The following is a 20993-nucleotide window of genomic DNA, read 5'->3' on the forward strand; positions in this document are numbered from 1 at the left end:
TAGTTCTTTAACTGGTACTCCAATACTTCACTTACCTGTTGTCATCAATCATCGGACACTTTTTGCAAATTCCATTTATAATGTTAAAATGTGTCACAAATTCCTCCAAAATCAATATAGTTATTTTATATTTTAATATGGGGCTGGATGGACTTGGGGCTGGATCGACGTGGGCCAGATCGACTTGGGCTGGATCGACTATGGGCCGGATTGACTTGGGGCCGGATCAGTTTGGGGCCGAAACGACCGGATACCGACAACATTTAGTATGACTTCCTTTATCACTGAACTAGTAACATATTTGTTTAGGGGCCAGCTAAAGGACTCCTCTGGGTGCGGGAGTTTCTCATTGCATTGAAGACCCATTTTTGGCCAGCGACTGTTGTCTGCTCTATGGTTCAGTTGTTGTTTCGTTGACACATTCCCCATTTCCATTCTCAATTTTATTTATAGCTATTCAGATTATGCTGCCCTGAATGATGCTGAACTAAAGATTTAGATTTCAATTGTTCATGTTTTCTTTAACTTTTTGATTTAAATGCTTGGAGGCATCTACCCCAAACCATCAGCAGTTGAAAAACTTTCACTGCTTGTTAGGTTGCTTTCTCTGTGGCATTCTTGACACTATTTGAATGTTAGATTCTGGAACAGTATGCTTGAATTTAAAGTCCCTCGCATTAAAAAGCTAGCTGTACAACTTCCCCAACAGTCGATATGGGAGTTTGTGTTGGTCACAGCTGAGAACAGTATATTTAATTCAAGAGGTCCAAGGGCACAGTTATCGTCCTTTGGTTTTCATTGTCTATGAATAAAGTCCCTAGTGTGAACAGTGTAGGAACTTGCAATTTTTTTGGATAAACTTTCCAAATTTATTTCTTGATATTTAATGCATGAAATATTAAGAAGGGGGATGAAATTACATGTTAAAAAATTTAGGTGCTGAATTTTTTTAGTTCAGTAGTGATTTGGTCCAGCTAACATGGCTAAAAAAGATCAAATATTAGTGTGTCTAAAGCTGTCAAACTGAAAGCAGGTACGATTTTTTTAATTAGAATTTATTGTCTAAAAGAAATGCACTAAGATATAACTGAGTTCTCTGGCCAAGAATGCTGCCTTTATTGATGTATTCAATCAGTAGCATGCCTTTGGATTAAAGATTTGTTGTACCTAAAGGTATCAGTAGACCATGTTCCCAAAACAAATGACCTGGTTAAACTGCCAAAGAGATAAAAAAAAATTAGATAAACTAAAGTCCAGAAAACGTGAAAATAAACAAACAACAAAAAAATGAAGAAAAAGCGTTACAAGCCCCCAAAGAAACAGAAGTAGAATTATAATTTCTAGAAGGAACAGCATTCCGTGATCCACTACTAATAACATTCATTGTTCAACTCTTACCTTAAAATGTGATGAGTTAAAATCCTCTATATCAAGGGGTCATAATGTAGATTATAGTTAATGAATCAAATACATTGACAATATGTACAATTCTATGTATTGGAATATCAGGCTTAAATTAAAATATTGTTTGTTTGCCCTTTACCGACCGACCCTATCAATTCGTTCCGCCTGAAAATCTTTTATTTGTATTTACCAGCAAGATTTTATTTTATTTTATTTTTTCGTTCCTACCAAAAATCTTATATTTGTATTTCCCGCTCAAAACTTGTTTACCGGAATCCTTGGGTTTTATCTTTACGTATAAGGTCAAGTCAATTTGGTATCACCTGAGCGTTTGACATGAACACTTGCATTTGAAGTTTCAAAGCATTTGTTTGAAATCGATGTTGAACGCTTTCTGAAATCATGATATGAAGTACGTTAATTACTCTGGACCTTTAAACTTAAAGAGCAGGGTTCATTTACAAAAAAGTTCGTTTGATACAAAAGTATTTACGTGTGTACAAACTAATTTGTAAACGGACGTTGTATTCTATGTAGGGATGGCCTTTTGTGATCCGCATATCAGAATGATTATGTTAACGATGCCGCTAAATTATTTATATCTGACATGAACAAAAAGTGACAAAACCCTGTAAAGTGGAGAATATCTGGCAGTAAAATCGCCAAGTTTTCCATACAGATCATTTATAAATGTGATGCAAAATACGTGACAATTGAGTTTTAAGTCTTATAGCATTTTTATTGGAAAAAAAGGCACACACGAAATTTGTAACACTCTAGGGACTTTTTCTACTAGTAATTTATGTCTGCCCGGACATTATCTTACCAGTACAAAGTTATCTCTTATATATTTTTTTTTCAAAACTAATTAATAGTCCCAGTGGAAAACTTATTTGCAAAAACAAACGGACAAAAAAATGACATTATGCAGATTTTGTATCTATAAAATAAAATATTTTACCTACCTGCCTACCCATGACAAATAATATACCGAGCCAAGTTATTTTTTTGGGGAAAAAAATAAAATATTTTACCTACCTACCTACCCTGTTTCAAAACATAGGGTCGGAAAAGGGCAAACAAACAATATTTTAATTTAGGCCTCAATATTGTTTATTGCAAGGTCAAAAATAAAATATTTGTTGTGTCCCTAATCCCGCCCAACCTAGAAATATCTGGGACTGGAAAACTGACAGCTAAATTACATGTTTATAATACCATTTTGTGTTTTGTGAATATGTATTGTAAAGATTGATTTTTTTTTAACAAATGTGAATATAATTCTGTCATTTAAACGAATTTATCTTTAGATCGGATAAAAAATAGAGATTGTTCTAGTAATTTATATCTTTTTGATTTCTGTCCTGCAGAGTATAGCTAAGTAGATTAGATACAGAACAACCAAAATGTCTTCTAAGAAGATCGTTAGTCTACAGAAAAAAGTGCGGGAAAAGAAAAACAGTATCCATGAACAGAGAAATATCTTCATGGCTTTGGTGGATAGCTTTGTTTCTGAGGTATACTAAGCTTATATCGTATTTATTTGTATAAAATTATTGGAGAAAGGCATTAGAATGTAAAACATCTGTAGAACTCAGGGTTTCCAAAATAATTTTAAAAGTCAAACACAGGGGTTAACACTCCTAAAAGACAGATTTCTTTGGGACTCTTGTAAATGGATAAAGGTTGCTTTATATTTAGTAAGTTGAGACTTGCTTGTAATGAATACAAAAAAATAAATTTCTGTAGGTACATGTATGATAGTAAAATGTACATAAGAAATTAAAGACTGGTGCTTGAAAAATGCAAAGCAGGCACATTTGTCAGGTCAAGGTTGCAGGGATCTATTTTGCCTATAAAATTTTTACTTGATGTCAGAAATCTGTGTAGAACAAAAAGTTTTCAGCTGCATAATCTGTGTCAGCAGGAATTATATAACACATTTTTGTTCTATGTTGATTATGCACCTCAAATAAGCTTAAACTGATGCTGACAATTACTCCCTTTTTGGAAAAAGCTTTGAAAGGTTATATTCATTGAGCATTACATCATAGGAACTAGAGATAATGTTTTAATGGGAGGGGAATGGATTTTTTGCTCAATGTCTTCTAGAATTATAATCTCAACCAATAAATGTCTATACGACCACCAAACATTTTGCGGTCATATATTGGTATCCTGTAATTGACCGCAACATCAGAAGACATTTGGTTTCTGGACTTTAGTATAAATGAATAGAAATCATAAAAGGAAGGTTGGGATTAATTTAGGGGGGTGGGGAGGTTGTGGTGCTAACAGTTTAGGAATTGGGGGCCAAAATAAATACTTTTCTAGTTTCCAGACAAGAACTTGTGAAACGTTGTATGGATCTCATTATACCACGACAGCACAAGGTTTCATACCAGTATGGGATAGTTACATGTAGGATTAGCTTTGGGGGGGGGGGGGGGGGTTTATGGCTCAAACCATTTAGGAATTACGCACAAAAAAGGGTGAAAAACAAGGGTGTCCTGGATAATGGACTGAAAAAAAGGGGGGGGCAATTTTTCTTAGATTTTAAAGATTAAAAAGAAAATTTTAAATTATTTTATTTGGCCTTAAAAAATTTGGGGGAAACAAAATTTAGGAGGGAGGGGTAAGTTTTCAACAGCATGGTGTTTTGCACAATAGGCAAAAAATGAATATAAATTCAAATCATACAACCAATTCTTAGTTCTTTGACTACAGTTGTTCTGTGTCAGTAACCTATTATGTGTCAAATATTGAATTACAATCCAAATTCAGACCTGTATCAAGTGCAAATATTGTGTCCATTTTTGCCTCAAATGTTCAGGATTGGACATCTGCGGTCCTATTCAGCTGCACTCGGTGAAGCAATTTATTTATCTAACTAGCAGTATTTTCAAACAGTGGAATAGAAAATGGCCAAATGCCATGATTGACAAAAAAACCAACAACAAATATTAGAATAAGATTTGAAAGTTCTTTAAAGTTTTCATTCATCATTGATAGTTCTAACATCTTACTACACAATTACTAACATAAATCACAGCATAAGATATTATCATTATCATTCATATTAAAACACTTTTATAACTTGTATGTTTCTCATACATGTCACAAGGATTTGATATACTGTCTACTGGAGAAAAAAATCTATAATTCATTCTTTATTATCACATTCAGGCTGACGAGCAAGCAGACAGACTTTTGGCAGAGAAGGACAATGGACGGTTTATGCAGCACTATTTAGATGTAATGAAGATTTTAGATCAGTCATACAATTCATGTGTCATGTTAACAGCAGAAGCAGAGAGTTTATGTGGTAAGACAATTATCCATGAAATTTGTTCCTGATATTACTGGTCTAGGTGTATCTATACTATTAAACGAGAAGACCTCATTTTGTGTGTCGCTTCTCTTCCTTCCACGATAAATTAATCATCATGCCTCTGTGTTCTATAGGTAATATGCATAGTCGTATTTGTCATCCATTGTTATGATTATTCAGATTGAGTTATTTTTGGAGAAAAACCACAAAAAAGGAGTCCGGATATTGATTCTGTCATCAGACTGACTTTTAGTCATAGATAAGACTTCCAGTTTGAAACATGCACAAGTACATCCAATTGTATAATAGATAACAAAAATGAAAAATAAAAAAACCAATCAGAGCGTTCTCCATATCATGGTGTTTAGATCACAAGAACCACAACTATTATACCTCCTTACAGAGGACAATTATTTTTGGGTTTATCTACATGTAAACTACGATTATACTACTTTGATATATAGAGACTCTCTGTATTCTGTCTACTGTTTTCTTTGAAATGTTAACTATTTAAGGGGTCATACCAGTTGCATATATATTACAATAAGTAAAACATGTGGAAACAAGAATGTGTCCATGGATAGTACACTTATGCCACATCGGCACTATATTTACTAAGTTTCCAGTTGATTGGACTTCAACTTTATCAAAAACTACATCGACCAAAAACTTTAACCTGAAGCCGGACAGACGGACGGACAAACGAAAGAACGAACGCACAGATGCACAGAGAAGAAAACATAATGCCCATAAATGGGGCATACAAATTTATTGTTGAAAGTGAAAGTAGTGATATGGCAAAAATGAAAGTAGGGAACAGATTATCGGGACATCTGTATCAGGTGTTTTTAAGCTCAGGATTTAGGGATTGAAACTTACAGGATCCGGGAATATATTTTTCGATTTCGGGATATGAATTTTTTTAAATTCTGCATCTCATGATTTCATGTTTTTAAGCCTGGGATTTCGGGATCAGGACCCTTCGGAACACCTCCCCAAATTAGCCTTAGTCGGTCTTAGTGATTTATACAAGATTCATATCCTACCATTGGCATGTTCATAAGGCTCTCAAAAGAAAAAGCACTGATGGATTGTCCTAGAAGCATATTTTATTACACTAATAATGGTCTATATATAAGCAGTTACATTTATTTCATGTTTGAAGCGGTGCAAATTTTGAATTTAATTTGACTTTTACCAAAAGATGCATTTACCATTCTCAATTTTATTGTAACAAAGAAGAAGAAGAATTGTGGTCTGAGGCCAGAAACACAAAAATAATTGAATTTAACAGAAAGGAAAAAAATTTCGGAACTTTGGAAAAAGGGAGAGGACTTTTATGAAATTCTCCATACATAATATCTTTTACAAAAAATCATCATACAACAGTTCACAAGCTGTATATGCCCGTGATTTTGTGGGTGTGTTCTAGTTCAATATAAGCCAGTAACCAAATATTTATATTGGCTAAAGAGTTGCCAGTAAACTTAATTTGTGACCATCAAATCACCAATTGATGCTGTTGGAGCTCCTAATTGATTTCTCTGATTTTCTGTGTGGAATCAATTACAATCAATTAATTAATCAAAAGTAATTACATTATCTTTCAATTACTGATAATTGCTTTCTACAAAAAAAAAATACTTGAGAAAGTTGAACACAATTGTACTGTTGAACTATTTATAAGTATAACTTTTTTCAATGAATTCACTGTAGAAATATTTCTTATTGTAGACAGTGTAGACTTGACAGCTACAGAGATGTTGGCACAAGAAGAATCAGATGGTGAAGATCTGACTAGTTTAAAAGGAGCCACGGCAGCTCCATATCATAACAAAGCTCTGTCTATTAACAAGACATCCAGTTCATGTGATATACAAGAACCAGACATTATTGCAGGATCAACATCAGATCACATGTTAAAAGCTGGGAAAAGTTCCTCTCCTGTAAAGAAAATACCAAATTACAGTGTTTATGATCAGAAAAGTGCTAATGTTGATAACTTGACACAAAACTATACAAAACATACTGTTATTAAGTCTATGATGAAGAGCATCGGTGTTGATACTATGAAGGATGCTGACAATTTAGAAACAGGTGAGTGGTGTTTGAAGATTTGAAAGTGAATTTTGTTTTGCGCTTCTTTTCCTTCTACGTGTTCAATTTTGCATCGCATTAAATAATTTTATGTCTGTCATGAGGGGCAGAAAGGCATTGTCTTGTCTTAATGTCTGGATTGAGCCTTTATTTTTGCTGGAATGCTGGATGTACACTTATTAGGACACAAAAATTAACGATGCATTTTTTCAAGGTAGCAAACTATTAAATTGTGGTCAAATCACATGAATCAACTTAAAATTTAGAACATGTTCATTATTATGTGAACTTTTTGAAACTTGTGCCAACTTTGGCTTTTGACCATTATTTTCATGGTTCAATAATAATTGATATTTTAGTCTTGATAGTGCCATCAGTGCATGGTGTTCAATTGACACATTCTTGTTTTATCTGTACCATCAAGCCAATACAAACAATAAAAAAGTAGATGTGGTATATGATTGCCAGTGAGACAACTCTCCACAACAGATTAAAACATCTTTAATCCACATTCTTTTTAGGTGTTTTTTGTGGAGAACATAATATTTACATTACTGGTATTCAGATTGATTATATGATTGTATGATTGCCAATGAGACAACTAACTCTCCACAAGAGACCAAATAACACAGAAATTAACAACTATAGGTCACTGTATGGTCTTCAACAATGAGCAAAGCCCATACTGCTTCTCAGAGGCTCTTGTTTATGTGCAATTATTCAAATGCAATAATCATATGCATATTTTCTTCCTTACTCATAAACACTTCTATTTTTTACTTCAGAAATTGGCTCTGTGGGATTTAATATAAAAGCAGATGGCAATGATGATTTACAGAGTATTCCATCATCCTGTATCGCTACAACAGTTTACTTTGGAGACAAAATGAGAAATGAAAAGAGTAACCAGTCATCAAAAATGAAGATGGAAAATACAGCCACTTTCCTTGAAACTTTAGAATTAACAGATGGAAACATTGATAAAAGATATTCAACAACTAATAACCTTGAACATGATTCTCAAACAACACAAGAACAAAGACCTTCAAATAAAACAGAAATAGGGTCAGAGCCTAGTACAAAAATAACTTTAGATCAAGATAGACTTCGCCCTGGAACACATACTAGTGTTTCTTCAACCAATACTGGTACACCAAAACATGTACTTCCAGGTATTACTACAAAAGATAAAATTCCATTAATTCAAAATATATTTATTCATTAAGAGTCAGCTATGCTATGCCAAAAATCATCTTTTGTGTCTGTGTTTGTCCAACACATTTTCATCACATTTTTTTCATAAACTACTTTACCTAATGTCTTCATTTTTGGTCAGTAGCTTGACTGATAAGTTGTGTTGTGTGAGAGAGTTATGAAACTGTTAGATACCTACTTCCTGTTTGCAGAGACTGAATATTTCAATATGTTGAATAAATGTAAAAAATTGTCACACAATCCTCAAATACTGATAAACAGAATAACCACATATTTGTTCAGTTAAACAATATTGATGAGTTTTAACCTATGTATGCATTTAGGTCTATCATAACTGCGGCATTTGTTTTTATCATGTTTATACTTGAAATATAAGTACATTTATGCTTAGATGAGAACAAGTTGATTCTTGCTTACTTAGTGGTGCATTCTTGTGGTGTACATGGTGTATCATATCTAATAACAATATTCATATAAAAAAAAATTAAAAAAAATTTCAAAAGTGAAATTGACCATGACATACTAGGGAATACAGCATTATTCAGAACTCACTAACAGTCTTCATGCTAAACCACAAATCCTACAGCATTTGCTTGTCAAATTGCTTTCAGGCTTGCAAAAACCTCTACAAGCCAACAGAATCTTACTAAAATTTTCAAAAATTTCTGAATGTCACGCTTGTGAACTCAAAAGTTTATTGTGAAGGCTGCACTAAGATCAAATTTAACAGTTGTCTCCATATAACTCAGAAAAAAGGCAAATCTGAAGATTCATGAGTAGGTTATTTTCAGTGCAATGTAGTAGTTATTTTGAGAGTTGAGACAAAATCATAATTTAAAAATACTTATATTTTCTGCATAAGGAAATGTCTGAACCAAGTCCGTAATATCACAGATGTTTTCCATTCATTTGAAGGGTTTTAGCTTGATAAGGGACTTTTCTGTTTTGAAATTTCCTTGAAGTTGGGCATTTTTGTTATTTTACTTTTTACATTTATTCGATTTTTTTTGTCTTGCCTAAAAGTCAGAATATACATGTCATATTTTTGTTCATTTTATATTTTCAGAGACCAAAAAAAGAGTTGAATCCAAGTATAACAAAAATACAGCATCAAAACCTGTAAGTTAATATTTTTGTCTTGTTTACATAAGGGGTCATCCATAATTGTCAACCATTTTCCAAAGTGTACAAAACATACACTTTTTCAGACCCCCCACCCTCCCTCAAAAAGTGTACATCAACCATTTTCAGATTTCAAGACAAGAATCAATCATTCTTAATAAAAAGAAGATCCTGCTATTATAGTTTAGTTTAATATAGAAATTTGCATTGAAAATAAACTGAAACATATCTGACTGTTTTATTTGATGACATCTATCTGTGATGCTTGTGTTTCGTCAAAATAAAGAGTATAAAGATACCATTTTGTTGCTTTGTTAATGTACAATTTCACGTTATTTTCAAACGCATAGATGAAAAATGGCTTCTTTGCTGTAATAATGCTGAAACGAAAAAAAATTCTGGAAATAAAAAAAAAGCGTACAGTAAAAATGTTGATTTTTTAACCCCCTCCCCCCAAGTGTACGTTTTGTACACTTTGGAAAATGGTTGACAATTATGGATGACCCCATACCCAACTATATCAGCCCTATTCAGGACCGATAACTCTGTTGATAAATATGAGCGGGTATATAATTTTGTTAAAATGGAATGTAGGACAGAAAGTCACAGGACAAAAAGTCACAATTCAGTTTTGAGATTATTTTTCTTTGAACAAGAAAACGCTAATTTTAAAAATCAAATTTTTGTTTTTCCTTGAACTATTATATATGAAGCAACTTTGTAATTAAAAGGAGTAGGTCCGGTAAGGACCGATTTTGGCCTCAAATTTCAGTTTCATCTGACGAAAGATTTTGACCACTTTTTAAACACTTAAGTGTCTATTTCATATGATTCAATTCATTTATGTGAAAGATTTTAACTTATTTAGTCATAAAAATCGATCCGATTCAAGCTCAAATATGAAAAATCTACCAAATATGCGAAAAAATGTCACTTTTCAGATGGTTTCTGTCAAAAACGAAAGTGGCCGCATCCGTGTTCATCCTCAATCTTTATATATGTTATGTATTATCATCAAATACAACTTCCATTTCAATATTTTGGATGAACACGAATGCGGCCACTTTCGTTTTACACGGAAACCGTCTAAAATTTAACTAAAATGCTGGAATTGTGAAGATTTCAGTAATTTAGCATGACTTATTGGTGCTAGTACCCAATATATGTGCATTGTATTGTCAAAAAAAGCCCATATTTATGTAGCAGAACCATTCTACTATCCAATAAATAACTACAAGTTTACATTTTAACAATTTTGTAAAACTGCTATATTTTGGGGCCGAAAAGAGGTCTTACTGGACCTACTCCTTTATTTAATAAATATCAATAATGATTAAATAATTGTTATGAAAACAAAATGTCAAAGTGTCTTGATACTAAAATGGCTTCATTCTGCCAAGAAATATATCCTTTGCATGATTAAATTTTATTAATTTTCATTTATCCGGTGCATTACGTTTGCGCGCATTACCATTACATTTGCGCGCAAAAATCATTACGTTTGCGCGTAGCTTTTGCTTACATTTGCGCGCATTTTTTACAGGTAAACTCAGGTAAATACAGGTCATAATACTTTATTATTTATTAATTTGTTCAAATATTTACAAGTATCAGTACCCCCTTCCGTTAGTCTAAGTCTCCTAAGGCACCTATTTTGAAAGAATTCAATCAATAATATTTTAGGGAAAATACAGGTCATAATACTTATTTATTTATCAATTTGTTCAATTATCTACAATTATCAGTACCCCTTCAGTTAGTCTAAGTCTATTCTTAGGCAGGGAAAAAGGAGATAAAGCCTGATATTTTTTTCGATTTTCATATAAAATTTAACAAGTAAAAGGTGTAGACAAAAGATTAAGAAATCTGTGACATAGCCCATTTATCATAACTTGAACTTAAGATATATATAACGGGATTTTAAATTGATTTTAGAATTCAATATGAACAATATATAATTTGAATTAACAAACTATTTTCAAAATTAATAATTGATAGTCATATTTATTATTAAAATACCAATAAAGTATAGTCAATTATAATTTAATCATTGTGTTAATATATATGAATTATTATTTTTACCTGAGATTACCAGTAAAATGAATGCGCGCAAATGTAACCAAAAGCTGCGCGCAAACGTAAAATATTTTAATCCCCAAATGCGCGCAAACGTAGTGCGCCCCATTTATCAAGGCTTATCATTAATTGCCTAACCTTAAAGATATATATATATATATGTTACAAAAAGATAACATTTCAAGATCTTTCTCTCATATATTCAAACAATTGTCATCAAATTATTTATGACTTTTTGTTCTATCAAATTTTTGACTAGCTCGTGACTTTCTGTCCGTTTACCTTAAAATGTACTACATGTATACAATAACACCTTTTTGTACACAATCTGGAGTTAAAATTTCAATATCAATTTTTTTTAGTGCCTGCATTTTAATTAAAATATTGTATTAAATAAATGACAAAAATTTAAATCATATGCAATGAAATCTTGTTTAATTTTCTATGAAATAAGAAAAATGTATTTAATATAAAATTTGAATCAGAATACTTCTTTAAAACAATTATCTTGAAACACGTATATTTCATAGTCTTTTTAAGCAAAAATCAACATTTACTAATCAAAGAATTTTCATAATATTCATATTTTCAATAAGTTCTTTATGGTATATATTTCTTCTGTTGTGTATACGTACATGAGGAAGAGAAACTATTTATGTGTAGTGACAGTTCTTTATCAAAACTTTTGTATATCACAAAATCTAAACTCATGTATACACAGGTTGTTAATGTCACCTGATGGCTCCTTGGTTTGACAATAGAGGTATGACATTTATGGGTTGACACTACCTGACAATATATTGTTTTGTACCATTAAAACCTAAGTCAGAGTTTACCTGTTTGTCAAGGGACATCAGTTTTTAAAGGTATAGAATATTTATCTTTATCCTGCAATTGGGTGTCCTACTATACAGATACAGCCCTACAGATATCGCTATGCTGTATCTGTATACTATACAGATATCGCTTTAAAGCTCCGCCCACTGCCGGACTGAGTATTGTTTGAACCTGTGTGACCTCAGAATGTGTATTCCAGTTGCATTCCAATGACGATGACAATTGTCGATTTCAAAACTTGAATGTGTATGATTGTGTTACAAAATCAACCATGTCAATTTCAGCATGCATGTTTAGTGAATATCAAGTCTGAAGCGTAGGACAACTCGTACACTTCTGTTTCAAATTTGACAATGTTTTGTTATTTGTTTTTACTGTTGAAATTAGTTGTTATGTTAAAATAGATAATTATTCACCTTGAGCGATGTATTATTGTTGACCATTTGAGATTCTTTTTTGCGAACCCGTCTTCAGCGTAATGTGTGATTTTGATATTACTACGCGGGCCTCAAGGGATTACAAATCGAAAATAAATGCTAAATATGTTAGTTTTTGTGTCTTTCAAAACACAAACAATATACAGAATTAATTGCAGGATAAAGACAATAACTGTTTAGTGTCTTTAAATATCAGTTGTATTTGTACTCGGCTCGAAACAGGTGTAGTAGCTCGCTAAAAGCTCGCATACACCTTGCTTCCTAGCCTTGTACAAATACAGCTGATATTTAAAGACACTAAACAGTTATTGTCTATATAATAATTTTTGGGCATTACTTTTTTTCTCTTTGGACAAAAACTTTTTTTTCTAAAAGCAAATCATATATATATATATATATATTTCTGAATAAAGATAAGTTATAAATACATCAGGGAAGATATCTTAAAATAGGAGCGAAAATTTTTTTTATTATAAATTTCAGTGTTAATTATTTTATAGGAACTCTACTGTACATCTTGGATATCTGTCACAATTAATAAATTTCATACTTGACATAATCTATATTTCATCAAAAAATTTTTAAATCAATTATATCGAAATATCATTAAAGAAAATAACAGAAACAGCACAGATTCTGCATGAAATACATGAGGACTAAAATTAATTTCCAAATCTTCAGCCATTTTTAAAAATCCTGAAAAAATCGCTTTTTTTAATCAATGTGGGACGGAATTTCCTCTAAAATTAATCTGTTTTAAGTAGTATATTTCGCCAGATATTTATATGTTTAAATATACCCAATCGAGTTGGAAAGTTTGACTTTGATTTACAGAATTTCTCAGTTTGGTGTACAAGTAGACATGGTTATCGGTATATTTAACATTGAGTCAACAGGATTTTTTTACGATTTTCCAGGGACGGAATATAAAAAAAATAAGCTGTCAGGACCAACATTGTTTGGTAGAAATATGTTAGAATATCAAGGATTGATTTGCAAAAGTTAGAAAAAGGGTCAGATTAATAAGAAATTTGAACTTTACTGAAGCAACAATGCAATTTAAATTGGAAAAATCATTCAAAATGGTGGGTCGCTATATGTCACAAAAGTCATGTGATGTCTTACTTAGTTGGATACGGTGACTGTATGTAATGGCTATATCTTTGATTTCATATCCAATTTCACCCCCCCTACTTGCAATTTGAGGCATTAAACATGGAGAAATAAATTTGGAAGGGGTATAATCAGTGATCGGGAAGGACGTGCGCCCTGCGCCTATAGCGCATATTGACAAGAAATGGCGCATACAGTGACAAATGTAAGCACCCACGTGGCGCTCGATATTTTTCACTTCGTTTCGAAATGTTTAGATATAGTCAAATGAATTTCCGATCGTGTTCCGTGCCGCAATGTGTGTGTTCACAACTGTGTAATGTTCCTCCAATAATAGGAGCACCTATATATTTTTGGGACGTCTCGGGTGTTTCCCTATCATAATAAAACCATGCGATTTTACGTCTCGATGTTTTCCTATTGTAATAATAGAACCTTGCGGTCTAACTGATAACTCGAAAAACGTAATTAACCATCATTCATAATATATTTGCTTATAAACAACTTTAAATTTGTGAAATTTGGCAAGTACAGACGAGATTTAAATCTAATAATAATCTCATTTAGTTTAGCTTGCTATTATTTCGATTGAAGAAACCCAAGACTTTTTAGGAATATAGTTTTTGTCTCCATAAAAGACGCCTAACTGTCCTTGTCATTTTTTGGTCTTTGGCTCGTTTTCACATTTTGTAAACATGACTTCAGCGATTTGTTGTTATGTTCTATGAATTAATGGTACTCTATACTGTTATTCTTGTCACCGTGATGAAGTTATAATAATACAAGAAGTGCAGAGGAAATGCCTGAAATGTCCTCTGAAACGGAACGTCTAGAATAAGTATGGTAAGAAAAATCTCCTTTGCATGATTACAATTTAATAAATTTTCATTTAACAAAGCTTATGAACAATGTACTACACTTAGAAATGAATAGATGTAATAAAAAGAAATATTTCAAGATCTTTCTCTTATATATTTAAACAATTGTCAAAAAATTAATTGTGACTTTTTGTCCTGTGACTTTTTGTCCTATCAAATTTGTGACTTTATGTCCTGTGACTTTTTGTCCTGTGACTTTCTGTCCGTTTACCTCAACGAAGACCCAAATTTAATGTAGAAAAAAAACATGAACATGAACAAGGCAACAGTACCAGTTTAAACATTGTGAATAAAGGTTGACTTAATAAAATATTGTTGGAGTTGGAAGAAGTTACTGTATATTCATTGAAATTGAAATTATAAAATCACAGGAACAATATCCATGATTTTATTTAAAATCATAAAGGTAAGTATCAACACCTCTTTGCCAAAATATACTGATAATTTTTTTTTACAGAAGTCAATTAAAATGACCCACTCATTTGACAACATGGCCCATTATTTTTAAAAAAGGCCCATTGAATTTATTTTTGAGGGGCCCTGGGCCCATAGTGAAAAAAAACCTTCCAGATCACTGGGTATAAAAATTAATGGCAAGTAACCCACTGTCAACACTAGGGACTATATTTGTGAACAACGAAAAATCAAGGGACGACAATTGTGGTCTCGGACCAACTATACAAGCCTAATTACAGTAAACTATCATGTTTTCTAGGGACAGCCTAAATTGGACACTAATGTTGCTACCAGATTTCTCAGAGGTATAATAGTTCAAGCAGAAAAGGATAATAAAAGTCTAAAAAGTATGTATTTATTATGAATATATAAGATACTGAAAATTCAGAAGTAATAATGAGGTTTTTGGGTAAAGATTGCATGAAATGCAATCAAAACCATATGTTACTGACTTGGTATCTAAATTTCCCAAGGTTGATCAATACTTTTGAGATAAACAAAACATAGTACATTGATCATAACATTCAAAACATCGGATTCATGTACATTTCCAGAATTTTTTCTATGAAATATATGCTGAGCTTTTGAAGTTACAAAATGATGTTATACTTGTCAAAAAATTATATAAGTTGTGCAAGGTGCAAGAATCTAATATCAATGATGTCATTGTTAAAGTAATCTTGAAAAATGAAGTTGACTTCCTTTGCCTTCACCCCTCAGTGCACTTTGATTATTTTGACCAATGCGACTGTGTGAGTTTCCAAATAATAATGACTAATATTCTGAATTCCATATGTACATTAATTATTTCATCACACTTTTTTCAGAATGAATTATTAAACAAAAGGACTTCACATTTTGTAAGCAACTTGACAGTGCTGGGTTGAAACATTTCAGATCTGTCTGACACCCACTTCCTGTTTGCCGATACTTTCAATATTTTAAATTATGTTAAATAAACTTAAAACTATTCATCACATGGTTCTAAAGTATCAACATAATGACTTAATAATTAGTAAGTAGATTGGGAGTGATGTATTGTAATGTGTGAGCACTTTTTATTAGCTTTTCAGACAGACACACCCACCAACTCCCTGTTTTCTGATAAATTGAATTAAGAGGTGGTTTGCTTATCAAGACAATGTATATGTAATTTGGCTTAAATTTTATAAATAGTTTGTTTGATAATATGAAGATATTTATAAATTTCAAATGCACTTATGAAAGAATATTATCTCATTTGGATCCTATTGTTTAGCTGTCAAATTTGAAGTTTTTATATAGAAATTTATTTTGATTATTTATAAAAAATATTTTTAAGATTCTAAACCATCAAAAAGCAGAGAGAATTCACAGACAAGAACAAATGAAACATTTCCAGTAAAAGACACTATAGATCAACAGACTGGTAGCAATCTAAACAAAAGTAATATTGACACAGCTGTAGGATCTAAATCAACTCCAGACAATGGAGGAACCACTGATAAAACAGCTAAATCCCAGTCTGAGACAACAAAAAGTGCAATAATTGAAAAATATTTTACAGTTGAATCTGTAAATTCTAGTCAGAATGACCTAGCTGTATCAAATACTCAAAGTTCTGTGAAAACCTCCATTCCACTGGAAATGAATATAACTTCAGACAGCTTCAGATTGACTGCTACTAGTATTGGTGAGATCAGTTTACCTGTGGGTAGACCAATGCCTGTTGTTGTCAGTGAAACGAGAAGTCCTTGGAACTTCTTCATTCAAATCGTCAATAGCTCTTTAGAGAAACTGATGCAGGATATCAGGTATGCTTTTATTATGCCAAAAACATTTATGAAGTTAAAGCTGATTACTGTTTTACCTTTTGGTATATCAGCATTTAAGTTAAGTCTGAACTATAAACTAAATTAGAATAATTTGAAACAGTTGTAAAATAATGGTTTGTATATTTTGTTCACACCAAATCAAAAATGTAAATAGAACTTTAAAAATTTAGAAGATATGTAAAATAATTAGCTTGTCTAAAAAAACAAACCAAAAGATAACATCTAGAGGGCAGTATAAGTTTGATCCACAACAAATCAATCCATTTATCATGCAATTGTTTAATCTTACATTTTACTTCTGTCTGAAGTTTGAATGTGAAGAAAAAGCTTGTCAGCTGCATATTACATAAATACTAACCTTACTGTGATGAAACCATTCTTTTAGTTTCTAGTGGAAAGTATTTTCATTGATAAATTCATTTTCAGTGTTCAGGATCATTATCTTTATATTTCTATTTGAAGGGTTTTCATGGAGTCTGAAGGGAAATTACTGAAGAGGGTAGAAAAGGTTGAGGAAGGAATGGTGTACCTGGCCCAATTCTCTCAAGATCAGCTTTATTATAGGGCAAAAATTACAGATGTGAATATGTCAGGTGGGTTGTATGTTTTGAACAATTCATGATAAGCTTTGAATCTGTGGTCAATCATACGATTAATTATTTCCATGATATTTTGTGCATTAAAATCATCGCTGTTCAAAGAACTTCATGATGAGATGGATGAAATAAAACCAATCCTGACATTCTCATTCTATTTTGTTAGGGGTGCATGCAACAAGAAGCACTATATTTTTGTGTCCATACCAAAGAAGAGCCTATGTAGACATTGTAACTGATCTATATATTATTGTCATTATTGTTGTTTAACTTTAAATGATCAAATTAAAAGTTTTGCCTGATTTTCTTGTTCACAGCAATGAGTGCTCAGCATCTTTTGGTGCAAACTATAAATAATGAATGATATTAATAGATCCATTACCAATCATTTACACACTACATCTTATCCAATTTCAGATTGTTCTCCTACAGGAGTTGATGTTTATTTAAAACATCTTATCCAATTTCAGATTGTTCTCCTACAGAAGTTGATGTTTATTTAAAACATCTTATCCAATTTCAGATTGTTCTCCTACAGAAGTTGATGTTTATTTAAAACATCTTATCCAATTTCAGATTGTTCTCCTACAGAAGTTGATGTTTATTTCATTGATTATGGGAATGCTGAGAAGAGGGAATTATCTCATCTACGAGAGCTGCCTGTTCAATTTACATCTCTTCCTGCTCAGGCTGTATTTTGTGCATTGGCAAAGGTATTGGTTTTGCTATACCATGTATACAGATACTAACAGTTATATTATAGAGTTTTTCTCTTGGCCTTTACATGAAACCTCATCTAACCATTATTATATCCAGTTTTATTTGTCTTTTCATATTTTGTTTTGCTTTTACGCTCACCTGTCCCAGAGAATTGAATGAACTTTTTACATCCCTTGTATGCCGTTGATGTTGTTCATAAACTTTTTAAAATATCTTGTTCTCTGAAACTACTGGGCCAACTATAACCAAAATTGGCCACAATCATTGTTGTGGGTATCTTGTTTATTGATGTTCAATTTTTGCCATCTCTGTACTTCAATTGATTTTTCACTGTAACTTCAGAACACAGTTTTCGTATGAGAGATAAGATATAAGTGATGGGGTTAGAGTCAGTATAAAGATTTATTACTTTAACTAATCATAGTTTAGAAAAAATATTTTCTCAATATAATTACCCTTTTACAGACAGCGCACATTTTTATTTTCCAGATTGCTCCAAACAACAAATATGGAGTGTGGTCAGAACAAGATATTCTTACATTTTCACAATTAGCTAATTCAAAAAAGTTTTTCTGTACCTTAATCCAGCCAAACCAGCATCCAGATATTCCAAACATTGTAGATCTGTTCTTCAATTCTACCATTCCCGGTAACTGGACCCCAACACCTGTATTTGTTCAAACAATATTGATAAATAACAACATTGGAAGAATGGTAACAATTCAAGAACAAATGACATCCTTTATGATGTTTTATAGACTCTCTCCGAAATCAAATTACTCTCCTCAGTCTTCTAACGAATTAACCCAACAATTTGGAGACTCAACAGGTAGGAAAGTAAGAACAATTGACCTTGATAAACAAGAATCTCTGATTAAGAAGCAAAACTCAATTGAAACAAATGATATATGTGAAGAAGCTGAATCTCATTCCAAAGAATCAGAAAATTGTAAACTGAAAAATTGTGATACTACTTTATTAAATACAGGCGTGAATGATTCACAAGATTATACAGAACATGAACAGAATAATAGTGCTTCAGGAGCGGAGGCTACAGATCAAATTAAGGCTGAAATTGAAGTAGAAGAACAAAGTGCATCAGTTACTGACAGAAAGTTTAATTTGAAAAGGGATTCTGATAACCAGACATTAGGCACTGTGAAAAATTCTATAAGTGATAACAAGGAATCTTGCAGAGATGAAGAAATGAAACAAAATATATGTGATGGCAAAGAATCTTGTCAGGATGTAGAAATGAAACAGTCTGCAAAACATAGTAAAAGGAAAGAAAATGTAACTGAAAATCAACCAGACATTTTAACAGTTTCCAATAGTATTAATTGTGATCAAATGAACAACAATGAAGTAGAAGTGATTGAGATGACTACTTCTGATATACCATTACCTAACATAGATACATCACTGAACTGTTATAATGTCATGCTTTCTTTTGTCAAATCCCCGTCACATTTCTTTGTCCATATTGTATCTGAAGTCACTGCAAACACTCTCAATGTCATGTCTAATAACATAAATACTCATCATAGTAAGTTGTCACGGAAACAGCTACAGAAATTGTCTAAAACTTTGACCCCAAAGGTCAATGATGTATGTTGTGCACAATTCATGGAGGACAATAAGTTTTACAGGGCCCAGGTTATGGAAATTATACAAACCCCTGATTCACCACAGAAAGTATGTGAAAATGATTCAGACTCGTCAGTCTCTGGAAAGATCAAAGTGTTTTACATGGACTACGGAGATGTAGAAATAGTACCAAAGAGAAGATTGTTTCCCCTACCCAAAGAATTACAGAATATTCCCTCATTAGCTATTAAAAGTTCGCTTGCTCACGCTGAACCTGTAAAGAAAAGTAAACATTGGTCAGCTGATGCCAAAGAATGTTTCAATAAATTGACAGGAGACGACAAAGTGTTAAAAATGATAATAGTAGATGGAAGTATTGAGGAGACACTGGGAAGGTAAGGCCAAGAAAAAATATATGTCTGTTTCCTGCTTCCAAGGCAAATAAATCGGGGTCGGTAGGTCTGGGATTTTTTTTTTTTTTTTTTTTTTTTTTTTTTTTTTTTTTTTTTTTTTTTTTTTTTTTTTTTGCACTCTATGTCAGATTTGCAGTCGGTTAAATGTCATGTTTGGTTAGGGTCCTGTACCCAAAAATGATTTAATCCCTTTAAAGAAGCTTTAATTGAATAATTCTCCCAGTGCTGACATTATTTAAACCTTAATTGTAGCACATTTGTGCTGGGAGCAGCCATTTTGATTGTTTGGGCATAGTAAAATACAGATCTGGATCGGACCGGAAATGAATTTTTCCGGACCGGAAACGATTTTTTTCCGGAATTGAATAAAAGATCTAGGGTCGGGGGGTTTGAGTTGGGGACGGTCGGGAAACAGGAAACAGACATATATTTTTTTTTGGCCTAAGCAACATGTTTTTTTTATGCCCCATTTAGAGGCATTATGTTTTCTGGTCTGTGCGTCCGTTCTTTCTTCCATCCATCCATCCGTCTGTCTGTCTGTTCGTCTGTTTGTCCCGCTTCAGGTTAAAGTTTTTGGTCGAGGTAGTTTTTGATGAAGTTGAAGTCCATTCAACTTGAAACTTAGTACACATGTTCCTTATGATATGATCTTTCTAATTTTAATGCCAAATTAGAGTTTTTTTTTCCAATTTTCACAGTCCACTGAACATAGAAAATGATAGTGCGGATTGGGCATCAGTGTACTATGGACACATTCTTGTTTCATATTTCTTTGAATTTTCTGTCCAGACTAGGATTTTAATTAGAGTGCATTTGTGTAGGCTGGTATCTTAATGTTGGAAAACTAATAGTGTATAACTCAACTAAAGCTTTATTGGAGTAGAATATTGAAACTTG

The 20993-nt window shown here is 32.3% G+C and overlaps 1 protein-coding gene across 1 annotated transcript in view; it reads left to right on the forward strand.

Annotated features, from left to right (window-relative positions):
- The window catches only part of LOC139527379 (tudor domain-containing protein 1-like), a 73578-nt gene that overhangs the window by 2441 nt on the left and 50144 nt on the right, over positions 1-20993 (forward strand). Inside the window, exons 2-11 of the mRNA XM_071322796.1 lie at positions 2775-2921; positions 4591-4729; positions 6470-6832; positions 7618-8004; positions 9114-9166; positions 15226-15313; positions 16288-16759; positions 17243-17373; positions 17953-18089; positions 18586-20078. Of these exons, the coding sequence (XP_071178897.1) occupies positions 2811-2921; positions 4591-4729; positions 6470-6832; positions 7618-8004; positions 9114-9166; positions 15226-15313; positions 16288-16759; positions 17243-17373; positions 17953-18089; positions 18586-20078 (3374 nt within the window). The 5' untranslated portion in view covers positions 2775-2810. The remainder of the gene's footprint in view (positions 1-2774; positions 2922-4590; positions 4730-6469; positions 6833-7617; positions 8005-9113; positions 9167-15225; positions 15314-16287; positions 16760-17242; positions 17374-17952; positions 18090-18585; positions 20079-20993) is intronic.

This window comes from Mytilus edulis, chromosome 1 (assembly GCF_963676685.1).
Source record: "Mytilus edulis chromosome 1, xbMytEdul2.2, whole genome shotgun sequence".
In the NCBI taxonomy this organism is placed as follows: Eukaryota; Metazoa; Mollusca; class Bivalvia; order Mytilida; family Mytilidae; genus Mytilus; species Mytilus edulis.